The sequence below is a fragment of the Bos mutus genome, chromosome 25 (assembly GCF_027580195.1).
Source record: "Bos mutus isolate GX-2022 chromosome 25, NWIPB_WYAK_1.1, whole genome shotgun sequence".
In the NCBI taxonomy this organism is placed as follows: domain Eukaryota; kingdom Metazoa; phylum Chordata; class Mammalia; order Artiodactyla; family Bovidae; genus Bos; species Bos mutus.
The window spans coordinates 40,097,642-40,111,705 of NC_091641.1; the positions used below are offsets into that span (position 1 = coordinate 40,097,642).

Genomic DNA, 14,064 nt, shown 5'->3' on the forward strand with positions numbered 1-14,064 from the left:
CGGACAAGTCAGAAAGAGCTTGGTGTGTTTGAGAAAACCAGCATGGCATGGCTGCAGTAGGGGATGCACTTGTGGAAGTCGTGGCTTTGAAGGCTGGAGGCTTACAAATGAGTTAGGGCCAGACAGGAAAGCCTGGGGCACCAGCTTTGGATTTATTAGAGTGTCATTTTACAAGTAGATAAGGAGAACACAGTTGCTGTGTGGAGAGTTTGTGGAGTCAAAACCACCATTATTTGCAGATGCTGTACATTATCACATACCTAGAAAAGCCACAAGAATCAACCAAAGTGGTCCTGTGGTTAGAACTCTGTGCTTCCAATGCAAGGGGCATGGGTTCCATCCCTGGTTGGGAACTAAGATCCCACAAGCTTTGTGGCAAAAAGAAACAAGAAAAGAAAACAGACTCAAGGTCCCGCAGGGGTGGGGCGGGGCAGCAAGCCGGGCTCGGCAGACGCGCACTATTATGCACAGGACGCATGAGCACCAAGGCCCTGCTGCACACAACAGGGCCCTGCAGCCGATATCCCCTGAGAAACCATGATGGCAAAGAATGCATATATGTGTAAATCATTAAGTCACTTTGCTGTACAGCAAAACTTAACACAACATTGTAAAACAACTATACTTCAATTAGAAAAAAGAAATAAAGGAGAGGTCAGTAAGTTGTCTGGTCCTAAAACAAATACAGAAACTGGGGACTCTTAAGAGTTTACAGAAGCCTATTTTTTATGTTATATTGGAAAGTGAAGAAATAACAAACAAGGTTATATATAACCTTTGGTATATTTAAAATACTTTAAATATTTACAACAAATAAACACAACTGCTCTGCGAAATAACTATGCTACTCATAAGCAAATTAATCTGTAAGAAGATGAGCTCGGTGTGCTGCGTGGGAACGGACCTGCAATGGGGCTGCGCTTACAGCCCTCTCCCACCCCACAGGCTGTTTGGTGCTAACCCCAGGCCACTCCATGTGCCACCAGCTGCCACCCTGCACAAACCACAACCCATCTCCACCAACAAGGAGGTGGGATTAGAGCTTTCATTTCAGGCTTCATGACTTGATACACCACCCGCTCCAAATCAGGGGGGCCTGCAAGGAAGACAGCCCGGGGACATGTGACTTTCCTCAGACTCCCTGAAGAGAGGCTGAACAGACTCCTCATATGAAAACAGACTCTACTCTCAGGGCTTGGATTTAGAGTAGTACAGCTTTGGGGGATCAATTTATGAAATTCCTGTCAGTGGAGGCCACTGCGACGTACAGGGAGTTGAACTTGGATGTGAGGTCTCCAGACCAACATTTCCTGGGCCAGGACTCAGAGCAGCAGAGCCAGGGTCCACCTGTGGGGACGGAAGCACCGTTTGGGGGCACAGCTCAGAAGTCGTGGCTCCACATTGTGGCTGAGGCATCAGGGTCATGGCTCTGGTGATCAGACAGTTGCACCTGTGGAGACCAGGCCCCGGTGGGTAGTTGCAGAGGGGGCAGGTATGGCCCTGGGGAAGAGGCACAGTGGCTCGTGTCCTCTTAACGCTGTCTCTGTAGAAGTCTAAATGTGGAAATCTACCCTGGAGACTGAAGTAGAGGGGAGCGGGGAAACTGCCCGAACTCAGCTCTGTGGCTCCTGGGTGGGATAGAGACAGACTTAACCACAAGGCAGTCTTGACAGCCCTGCCTGGGGTGAACAGCCAGCCACAGCGGCTCCCAGACCCTCCCGGGTCAGTGACCATCTTCCGACACCCAGGAGAGGAGTGCTTGACAATCCCACATGTGATCACAGGGACAGGTATTCACAGCTCCTGCTTATTCGCCTTCCTTCCTTCCTTCTCTGCGGGTCCTACTCCAGCACTGGCTGAGGACGGAGGAGAGGCCACAAACCACCCCTACCTAGTCATCCGACTGCGGAATCTCCTCTGCCACACTCCGAGGTGGGATCCATCCTCTTCTGGCTCTTGTGCTTTCTTCCTCCTTCGCTTTACTTCTGCACTTTGTTGGCTGAGATCCTTGACTAGCTCTCCAAGAAAGTGGGGTATGGGTTCAATTGTTGTTGCCCACCTGAAGTTGTCTCTGCTCTGTCCCCCCATCTGCCTGACGACAGAACTCAGTTCAGAAACCCTTGTCTTTCAGGAAGTGTTTGGGTCTCTCTTCATTCAGTGTTGGACATTTGATAAACCCTTTCAATCTTGAAGTCTGGTTTTTTCAACTCTGGGAAATTTTCTTTTGTTTCTTGGGTCGTTTCCTCAACCTGATTTCCTGTTTTCTCTTTCTGGAAGGCTCATTGATTGAATACAAATAGCATCTCCTGCATTTACTGTCACATTACCTGCCTTTTCTCTCAACTTCTCTGTTTCTCTTAACTTTTTGTTCTACTTTCTGGAAAATTCATTGCCTTTATTTTCCAACCCCTCTGCTAAATTCTTATTTTGGCAATCAGATCTTTCTTGTTCCCAGTTTTTCTTCTTCATGGAATTCTACAGAAGTCTCTCATTACCTTCTCTCAAACTGAGGGGCAGTCTGTTTCAGTGAAGTGCGTGATCACCAGCGGACAGTTCGGTGATTCTGACAAGTATTTTTGCCCATGTAATCAACATCTCAGTCATGATACGGCTGTCCCCATCGCTCCAGGTCCCCTCTGGTCTCTGTTCAGTGGACCCCCAGCTCCGAGCTCAGGGCTGCCTCGTCCAGGCAGCACCCGGTTATGCCGTCTGTGCGCACCGCAGCCCGTGCTGAGTGTACGCCCCCCGGGAGGTGCATGTCTGCAACGCTGATGGTTTGGGGCTCTTCCAACAACCACTGCTGAGAAGAGCCTCACGCAGGCCCCTGCAGACACGTGCTCTCACAGGCACGACTTGTGTGGCTGCCAGAGGGAGGGTTAAAGCTGTGTGATGTGTAGACCTGATAGGCCTCACCTTTTTCACTTGTGACCGAGACAAGAACAAAGGGGCCAATGCTCAGAAAGGTCAGCATGATGATGAGTTTGACACAGGCGTTCCCCGCATTCTCAAAGCAGAAGCTGGTCAGGTAGATGAAGGGGATGATGGCCCAGGCATAGAGCATCAGAATCAAGAAGACAGCTCGGACATTCTCCTTGTGTGTAAAAGCCTCCTCATCGTAGTATAGAAATACCACCTGGGGAAAGTGGGGCAGAATTTGGAAAAGTCACTAAGAGTCAGCCCTAAGCACGAGAGAAAGGATACAATAATCTCAAGTTATTCTAAATAAGGTAAACAAGGTGTTGGCAGGACTGCAGCAGCACCGCCCTTCCCTCACTCCTCTGGCCACGCAGAGGACACCAGTGCAGTAAGATGAGGAGCACAGAGGCAGAACCAGGGAGGACATGCTCCAGGCTGCACCGCTCGTGCCCTGGTGGGCTACACCTGTCCCCAGGGCACTGTCTTACCATCCTGAGGCAGCAGCTCTGGGGAAGTCACCACCTAGAGACCCCAGAGCAGGCCCCCTGCTCCTAATGACGCTGGGACGGGAATCACCTCTTACTGAGGGTCAGTGAGGAAGCTGCGTTAACAGCCACGTGGCCCATCAGGGGCAGAGCTGCCAGCCTAGACTTCTGGTTGGGTCCCGGTTCTTTGCAGGGGCCCCAAGGCCAGTCCCCTGGACACAGGGGGTTGGGGGGAGGGGCCCCTCACAATGCAGCTCACCAGCAGCAGCAGGCTGGGGACAAGGAAGGACAGGAGGTCCCAAAGCAGAGACGAGAGCCAGAACGTAGCCACGTGGACGCCGCTGATGAACTGGACCTGCTTGGCCTTGAGGCCTCTCTCCTTGACTGTCAAGATGGAAAAGGAACTCGAAAGGAAAGCCATTCCAAAAAGCAAGTTGATGACAAGATAATGTCCTTTAGGGCCCCTGTCAAAGGCAGGATATAAAAAGAGAGGCAGTCATTTAAGTAAAACCAGTCAAAGCAACCATATTCCAAAATAACAATTTGTAATTAAAACAAAGAGACAAAACGGAAGGAAGCTGGCGGTAAAGGGAGAAGCTCAGCGAGGAGAAAGGAAAGCCGCACATACTCATACAGGATGTCCTCTGCGGTCTCCATGCTCGACTCAGGCTGAGGGTGGTTCAGAACCGTTATGGACGCCCTGGGCCCAGAGAGCAACTTGAACAGGACGTTATCCACCAACGCCAGCGCCTGGGCCGTGGAATGGTACGCCTGGTTGTTGAACAGCGCTGTCACGACGGTGTGGTTCTCCATGTCGTCAAAAGAAATGGCCACCAGGTAGTTCTGGTCAAAGACCTCGGGCTCCTCCTCTAACTTTTTCAGGAGGAACGCTTCCACTGGGCCTGGAAGAAAATAGACCACTGAGCGGGTCGCACCAGGCCCCGCGAGGCAGGGAGGACCGCGGCTCCTCCTGAACATCTCTCTCCTCACCAAGCCCCACACACATCCCCAGTGGGGTCCTCCTGTCGTGGCCATGCCCCGACTTCCAGTCATCCACTTGGCCTGCAGGGCTGCCTCCTGCCTGAACCTCTCAGGCCTGAGGCCTCAAGAAAGTTTTCTTTTCATTGACTGGAACAGCAGTGAAGTCTTGTCCAGGCATCTTTCAGGCTTCCCTGCTGTGCAGCCCCCATTCACACCAGAGGCTCTGAACTCAGGCACGCCCGCTGACCCTCTGAGGCTGAGCTATGTCTATGTGAGCATCACCGACTGTGCCTCTGGATTACTGCTTATCCACAAGACCTCTGGGCTAGGAGCTCTCTGAGAGCTGTTCATCACCACGCTTCTAGCACACAGGCTGACTGACCAAGAACCCTGGAATTTTTATGCTGGAATGATCACTGTACTGGTGGCTGAGGGTTACTGAGTGCCAGTGTTGCAGTGCAAAGCACCTTTGATGGGCACTCCCCTGGGGACCCTCTGGTGACAGTGTGAGGAAACCAAGGTTGGGAGAGGCAAGACACTACAATCCCAACCATTTCTGCAGCTGATCTCTTGTACTTTACTAGAAATAAATCCTTAAAATTTTCATTTTAAATTAAAATAACACATCAATATAATTTTAAAAATCAAATAATTATACAAAACTTACAATGAGAGATGACAGTGCCATGGCCTTCCGCGTCACTGTCCCTGGCTCCTGCTCACCAGGGCAACTATGTTGAATTCTTTCAGTCTGTGCTTCTCAGGATCGCTAAATAGTCCATTTCTCCACTGACAGTCTATCTCGGAAGCAAGTACTTGGCTCTCTTAGAGGACTATCCCCACCTCCTAGGGCCTTCCCCACCTCTCCCCACCTGCCCCAGAGTTATATCATAAATTCAGTTTAACCAGTAGTCAGTTTGACATTCATTATGAAAAAGTAGAAATTATTCACAGCTGAACCAAGTAGCACACCATGACATGTTTCTTTCTTCTGTACACCTGTGCCCCTCTGAAGGAAATACTATTCTCCTTTTCTCATCTGCTTAGTTTTTATCCCATCTATCACCAAATCACCCACAAACTCCCTTGGCAGAAGTGTAAATCTCTTCTCAACACGTTCAAACATAACGGAACATTTGTTTCGTTTTTGGACATGCTTTAGTCCCTAGAAAGACACAACTTGGTCCCATTTCTAGGAACTTTCCCTTTCCTGTTACTTTTGAAAGATTTTTTCTGAGGCTTCTAGCCACACACTCTGACTTCAGAGAGCATCATGTAGCCTGGAAGCACATGGCTTTACTGCAGGGAGCAATGGGCCTGCTTCCTGCCCCATTTTCCTGGGCCTGGTACTTACTTTGCAGCTCCAGAGGTTTCTGGTCCTCAGCCATAAGCACATCTGTCAGATGGTCTAGAAACTGCGGACCCAGCCTGGAGTTCGGAGAAATGTAGAATGGAACAATAGTTTGACCATATGATTTTAGGGTCAGCTCCAATGGGCTGTTGTCCATGCTTATATCGAAGTTGAGGAATGAGAGGCTGATGCTAAGAATGACCAGAGGCACCAGGATCTGTATTGACAGCATCATGATCCAGTTGCGCCAAGAATAGGTAGCCCTTTTCAAGAACATAGCATAGAACTGTTGGCAGAGAAGGCTGAACTACAATTTAAAAAAAGAAGGACATACCATTAACATGGTCACAGGTAGGAGCTGGCAGGCAGTGAAGTGGCTCATGTTCAACTGTATTCTCTCATATTATGTCTAACATTTTGATTGTGTCAAAAATTGCTTCAAATTAAAATTCTTTGACTTAATTATTAGATTAACATTTAATGGCAGAAAAAGAAGGCACAGATTGGAAAGAGTTTGAAAGAGAAATCTAAGCAGACACCAAATGTAAACATGATACATTGTTTTTCACCTGTCAGATTGGCAAAAATTTTATGTTGATGAGGATACAGGCGGAGGGAAATGCCATTGCTTGCTGGCATTTTAATTGGATATTACTTTTTTAGAAAACAAATGAGCTGAATGAATAAATTTAATTTGACATCCACCCAGTCAAAGAGAAGAGATTCCACTTCTAGTAATGCGCCCACAGATGCACCTGTGGAAGGATGCAGGCCATGCATAGAGAGGTCCCTGGGCTTCGACACTGAATATCAAAGTGTGCAGTCATGTGCACTGAGATCCCAAGATCCAGCCTTGGGCCCAGAGCCACAGGCTCACATCAGCTTCTCTTTCACTGGCGCTGCGCTAGCTGGGCAGACTGGAGCCTTCAAGCCTCAGGTTTCCCAAATACCAAAACACCCCAGAAAGCCTTTCCCAAGCACCCACTATGTCTCCCACATTTGGATTTGAGGCTCCTTCCTCTCAACCATTCACCAAAAGGCATTGCTCTCACCCTGCTGGAGGTGGCGCTCTGAGAAATACTTCCTGGGAAGGTTCTGGAGTTGTTTTCAAAAGCAAAGCTTGGCCAAGTAGAGTCTGGATAGATCCTTCCTGGGGTTGGAGAAGAGCCTCCTGTGTAGGACAGGCACTGGTCTAGATAACCCCCAAGACCCCTTCCAACTGGGGGCTCCATGGATGGCAGCTTCCCCTTGAACAGGTGATTTAAGACTATGAAACAGTGAGTCCTCTTCACTAACCCATGAAAGGGCTCCCTGGTGGCTCAGTGGAAAAGAACCTGCCTGCTAATGCAGGAGACGCAGGAGACACAGGTTTGATCTCTGGGTCAGGAAGATCCCCTGGAGGAGGAAATGGCAACCCACTTCAGTATTCTTGCCTGGGAAATTCCACGGACAGAGAAGCCTGGTGGGCTCCAGTCCACGAGGTCACAAAAGAGTCAGGCACGACTAAGTGATTGAGCATGCATGCATGCATGCAATCCACGAAAACCAATTTCATTATTTTGTAGTATACCTTATAGATAGCTAAATCAAGACAACTATATAAAACATATATCAACATTCTTTTTTAAGCATTAAAACCTGTATGAAATACAGGTTGCCCATGTATTTCATAAGAATTTTTTTTTTAAATTAAGGATTTCCCTGGTGGTCCAGTGATGAAAACTTCACCTTCCAATGCAAGGAGTGCGGGTTCAAACCCTGGTGAGGGAGCTAAGATCCCACATGCCTTGTGTCCAAAAAACCAAAATAGAAAACAGAAACAAATTCAGTAAAGAATTTAAAAAATGGTCCACATCAAAAAAAATCTTAAAAATTTTTAATTTCAGGTGGTACCATGTATGATTTGTTTCATAGTGAAAGACTAAAAAGAAAGGTTAAATATGCTTTTTGGACAGCAGATTTAATGCTTCTTTTAGAAGCTTAGTCTCATAATTTCTTTTTTTTTTTTTTTTAATGCTTATCTATTTGTTTTTGGCTGTGCTGAGTCTTTGCTGCTGTGTGGGCCTTTCTCCAGTTGAGGAGAGCTGGGGCCCTTCTCCAGGTGTGGCACATGGGTTTCCCACTGCGGTGGCCTCTCTTGTTGCCAAGCCTGGGCTCTAGGGCACTTGAGCTTCAGTAGTTGTGGCCTCCAAGCTCTAGAGTGCAGGCTCAGCAGTTGGGGCGCTCAGACTTAGTCTCTCCGCAGCATGTGGGGATCTTCCCGGGTCAGGGATTGAACCTGTTCTCCCGTGCTGGCAGAAGGGCTCTTCAACAAGGAGCCACCAGACAAGCTCGATTTAGTGCTTTACTTTTGCTTTTTTCTGGTGAAAGAAATGGCCACACCCTTTCTATGAGCTTTTCTGATACTTCCTTTCATTGGGTTGATCCTGGTCAGAAAACACCAGCATTCTGATTTTCAACTGGAGCAAAGAGCACGGTATTCCTGAAATCCAGCAGAGCCAATCTTTTATGTCTAAAATCTGCAGTTTTTCTTAAGCCCCTATTAAAGGTTGACATTCATGTCTTGACAGAATAATATCATGATTCCAGGAATGAAACAGAAACCTGCTTCTTGCATTGATGTATCTGCTCACCCCGGTGTTAGGATGGATGGGTAGGCCGGATGGTATTGAGAAAATCCTTGAATGAAGACGTCTAATCCTGTTGACAGGAACTCTGCTCACCAGTGGATGAGAATGGAAGGAGGGAAGCTTGATGATCTGCAGGTCTATGTCGGAATCCATCAGCTTATTAACCCTAAACCAAACCAAAAACACAAAGAAATGAGAATTCTCAACATCACAACACATTCCATTTTGTTCAGATTTAAAGGATGAAAGTCATGTAAGATATGAAAAAAATAAGTTAGGACGCAAACAATGAGGAGAAAAAAAGCCACACTGAGATTACATACTGTTGGCAAGTGTATACTGGCTAGAAAGGGCTTAAAAAGGAACTAACAACTGAATTAACGGACCAATGGCTTCTCCAAATAACTGAGGCAACACTAGCTTGAATAGATTTCATTATTTTCCTTAAAAGATACCACACACAAATTAAAACAAAAATATAATATCACTTAATATGTATTTTATGAGCAAAACTATAAATTATAAAATGTGGCGTTTCTGACACTCCAGGTCTGGGGTTTGTAAACTATGGCCAGTGGCCCAAATCCAGCCCAAGGTTTGTTTTGGTATGGGACAAGCTCAGAAAGGATTTCACATTTGTAAATTGCTGTTACATGGTTAATTAAGTGCTTACATAATACTCTTGTTACGTGACCATTCCTACACAGCCTAAAGTATTTACCAAAGCTGTAATACTTTGGCCACCTGACGCAAAGAGCTGACTCATTAGAAAAGACCCTGATGGTGGGAAAGACTGAAGGCAAAAGGAGAAGGGGGCAGCAGAGGATGAAATGGCTGGATAGCATCACCAACTCAATGGACATGAGTTTGAGCAAACTCCAGGAGATATGAAGGACAGGGAAGCCTGGCGTGCTGCAGTCCATGGGGTTGCAAAGAGTCACACATGACTCAGTAACTGAATAACAACAACACAATACCCTTGATTATGCGACCAAGCCTACACAGCCTAAAGTATATACTCTCTGACCCTTTAGAAAAAAGTTTGCCGAACCCCTGCTCAGGGTAAAATTCAGCAAAGTATGAGGTCAAAAAACATACTTTTACTCATAGTCTTTGAGCTAGTTATTCCATTGATGGGAATTTGTCACAAGAATATAATTCAATAAACTGGTTCATTTTCCCTCCAGTACAGTTCTGCAAAGGACAGTAAATTAACTGTTATTTATTGCTGTGACACAGATTATCCCAAAACTTAGCATCTTGAAACAACAGTAAGCATTTACAATCTCACACAGTTCCAGTGGGTTGGGAATCTGGGGGTGGCTCAGCTGAGTGGTTCTCCCTCAAGGTCTCTCCTGCAGATGCAGTCCAGCTCTCGGCCAGGCTACAGTTGCCTGAAGGCTGGACTGGGGCTGGAGGGTCCGGTCCACTCACAGGATAGTGCCCTTATGTGGCAGCGGAAAGGAGGCAGTGGTGTGTGGTTCTCTAAGTGTAGTTTGGACAAGAACACTGGTTGATGTTTTAATTAACATTAATGATTAAGACAAAACTGAAACAACAAAGATGTTATATCAAAACTTCATTCATTCATCCACGAGGTGAGTAACATTTTTATTGGACTAAATAACACATTTAAAAAACTCAAAGAGTATTTCCTCAAATTCTATTAATGAAATTGCTTCAGATAGGACATACTTTGAAGCTTACTTCACACTATTAACATTTTCTCAGTCATTACTTTCTAAATCTAGACAGTCAACAAAGAAATAAACTCCAATTTATAGTGTTTACCAATTTTCATGTTGTAAACACTCTCACCAGTATTGATTTCAAATTGTCAACATAATGCTTCCATCACTGTTGGGGGCCAGAGTGAGGCACTTGGCCCGTGGCAAAGGTCATGAGGAAGGAGGCTCGACATACGCAAAGGCAGGATCGAGCCTCAGGAGTCCCCCTGGAAATCCTCGAGCATCTACCCCCATAACCAGAGCCTGCCTACTTTACTACTTTGTGCTCTCACCTACACCTCTGACTTTACGGGGGGCTGTCCCCCACCACCTCTTTCGGAGAAGGAGTTAACTTAGAGCTCCAGTTAATAAAAACTCCTGGGCGTGACAAGAGTGTTTTAACCTACAAACTCCTCTGAAGGTTCTTTGGCCTGCCTGACAGGCTTGTCCAGCCGCATGTGATTGCTCACAGCTTCCCAACAGCGAGAGGCACGAGATACTTTAAACCTTCTAAAAACAGGTTCCTTAGAAAAGTTAGAAAACTATTAGTATAAGTATAATGGGCTGATTAGAAATTGTATTGGTGAAGGGTTTTTCATTTGTTGAGCCAATGTTTGTTGCTAAGTCTCCACATCCCCTGCCCTTACACACATTAATGAATATATAGAAGAAATAAGTATTAACCTTTGATATAAATCACGTTAGACCTTAGGCTAAGTAAATTCTTTCCTTAATTAAAACCCACTACACCCTCACCCTATATAGGAATGCAACTTTATTTGGGTGGCATCTGTTTTAAGAATAATCACCCCTGGAGAAATAAGTGTTCTGGTTGACTGACCGCTGTCACAAGGAGAAGGTCATAAATTGTCAGCAGGCCCCCTGGCCAGAAGATGATGTAACACCTCTAAGACCTCTGTATACATTTGTATGAAACACCTGACTTTGATAAAAGTCAGGACTGCTGACCCCGTGTGACTTTTGCATAACATCTCAGTGTATAAAAGTAGACCATGGAAAATAAAGAATTGGGATCAGTTTCTCGAAATACTGGTCTCCCCATGTCACTCTCTCTCTCACTCTGGCTGAGTCTCCATCTGGAGCGTGGAACCCACCAAGCTTACTAATTTTGCCTGGGCTTCTAAGATCCGACCGGGGAGGCCTCAGTGTCTCCTCTCCTTCGGGAGAACGGAAGGACGCCTGTGGCCTACGTAAGTGGTGCAAGCTTCTTGTCTTGAAGTTTTATTGGTCTCCCGCGTAAACCAAGCTACTCAGCCTCTTTTCTCCACTGAATTTTCCTACTGAGCTATTCTCATTCTATTAGTCTTTACATCTCTAATTAATATCTAATTGAAGCTATTGTATCCTGATCCTTGCCGACGCTGTCCCTGCTTCGAATACCCTGGATCAGCCGGGGCTGGACCCCGGCACATCACACAGTGTAAGTAGACATAAAAATAACCTCAAGAGCACTGATAATAGTAAAATGTAACCAAATCATGAGGAAATAGTTTTTATTATTTCCCTCTGTGATTATTGTTATTTATAAGAAATATAGATTTGTTCTTTGTCCTGGTTCCAGAACAGAGCTCCTAAAACTCTTGCAAATTTCTAAGTGAAGAGAGCCGTAAGAGTGTCCTTTGTCATGTGGACTTGGGAAAGCACCACAAGATGGGGTCTGGTTGCCAGGGGAACCAAAACCATGTGATTGGCAGGTTACAACTTTTGATCACCTTCACCCAATTACCACACTCCTGCCTCCAACCTCTGAAGAAAGTGGAAGTGAAAGTTGCTCAGTTGTATTCACTCTTTGAGACCCCATAGACTATATAGTCCATGGAATTCTCCAGGCCAGAATACTGGAGTGGGTAGCCTTTCTCTTCTCCAGGTAACCTTCCCAACCCAGGGATCGAACACAGGTCTCCCACATTGCAGGTGGATTCTTTACCAGTGGAGCCACCAGGGAAGCCCAAGAATACTGGAGTGGGTAGTCTATCCCTTCTCCAGCAGATCTTCCCAACCCAGGAATCAAACTGGGGTCTCCTGCATCGCAGGCAGATTCTTTACCAACTGAACTATCAGGGAAGCCTGCCTCCAGCCTCTGGCAACCACAAATCTGTTGTTTCTGTGAATTCTTTTTATATTCCACATATAAGTGAGATCACATAGTGCTTGTATTTCTGTGCCTGACATTTCATTGAGCGTAATGCCCTCAAGGCCCATCCATGTTGTTGCAAATGGCATGATTCCTCTTTTAAAAAAAATTTTTATGGCCAAACAGTGTGTGTGTGTGTGTGTGTGTGTGTGTATCAATCACGTCTTCTTTATCCATTCATATGCTGATGGACACTTAGGTTGTTTCCACAACTTGGCCATGTAAATAATGCTAAAATAAACATGGCAGTACATGTTTGAGGTAGTCAGTCCACTTCCTTTAGATATATAACCATAAAGTGGAACCAGATCATATGATAGTTCTATTTTTAATTTTTCTGAGGAAATTTCAATATTGCTTTTTATAGTGGTTGTATATCAATTTACATTCTCACCAACAGAATACAAGGGTTCTCTTTTCTCCATATCCTTGCCAACACTTGTCATCTCCTGTCTCTCTGCCATTCCAGTGGGTGTGAAGTGATAGCTCACTGTGGTTCTGATTTGCATTTCCCTAATGATTAGTGATGCTGAACACCTTTTCATGTACCTGTTGGCTGTCTGAATATTTCCTTTGGAAAAAAGTCTATTCAGGCCCTCTGCCTATTTAAAAATTGGATTTTTTTTGCTATTGAATTGTATGAATTCTTTATATATTTTAGATACTAACCCCTTATCATATATGTGTCTGCAAATACTTTCTCCCATTCAGTAGGTTGCCTTTGCATTTTGTTGATCATTTCTTTTGCTGTGCAGAAGCTTTATTTTGAGGTAGTTCTACTTGTTTATTTTTCCCTTCGTTACTTGTGCTAACATTCTCCCCTTTACTTTGAGCTGGACCTAGTGACCAACTTCTAGTAAACAGAATATAGCAAACGTGATAAAATGACACTTCCAAGATTAGGTGACAAAGTGAACATGGTTTCCATCTGGTCATCTTTCTCCAATCACTCGCTGTGGGGGATACCAACTGCCATATCACAAGGTCATTCCAGCACGCTGAAGGGGAGGCCCACATCATGAGCAGCTGAGGCCAGCCAGCAACAGCAGGAGTGAACGTGAAAGTGGATCCTTCCCCAAGTGAGCCCTTATAGACTGCAGCCCCGGCTGGAGACTCGACTACATGCTCATGCTCAGACGCTCAGTTGTGTCTGACTCTTTGAGACCTCATGAACTGTAGCCCACCAGGTTCTTCTGTCCATGGGATTTTCCAGGCAAGTATATTGGAGTGGGTTGCCATTTCCAACCACCTCAAAATAGATCTGAGCCAGAATCTCCTACCTACTTGCTCCTGGGCTCCTGACCCACAGAAACTGTGAGGTAACAAATGTTTGTTGTTTCAAGGCTGCTAAGTTTCAGAGTAATTTGCTAGCAGCAACAGATAATCAATACAAGCCCAAAAAGGAGTATAACAGACATGAGACACCTGAAAGGGAAAAGTTGTGTGTAAGTAGCTGTCTCAGTAAGAGTGGAGAGGATGGATCAGAAGAGAGATTAGGTGAGAATTTTCCAAAACTGACCAATACCAGCAAAATACAATGTGAAGAGCGGTAAAAATCCTAAGCAGAACACAAAGAAAACCACACAAATGCACAGCACCGTAAAAATGTTGAAAACCTAAGGCAAAGAAAAAATTATATTAAAAGCAGCCAGAGATAAAGGACAGACTGCATTAAAAGAATAATAATAATACTAGCAGCTGACATCTCAGTAGACATATGGAAGTCAGAAGACAATAGAATGGAAGAAATAAGCAAAAATGGTCTATTCATATAATGGAGAACTATTCAGCAATAAAAAAACCAAAGTATTTATTATAC

The 14,064-nt window shown here is 45.4% G+C and overlaps 1 protein-coding gene across 1 annotated transcript in view; it reads right to left on the reverse strand.

Moving 5' to 3' along the window:
• The window catches only part of LOC102273949 (ATP-binding cassette sub-family A member 17), a 94,969-nt gene that overhangs the window by 20,772 nt on the left and 60,133 nt on the right, over nucleotides 1-14,064 (reverse strand). Inside the window, 5 exon segments of the mRNA XM_070362588.1 lie at nucleotides 2,914-3,133; nucleotides 3,661-3,865; nucleotides 4,030-4,303; nucleotides 5,737-6,040; nucleotides 8,367-8,529. Coding sequence (XP_070218689.1) covers nucleotides 2,914-3,133; nucleotides 3,661-3,865; nucleotides 4,030-4,303; nucleotides 5,737-6,040; nucleotides 8,367-8,529 — 1,166 coding nt within the window.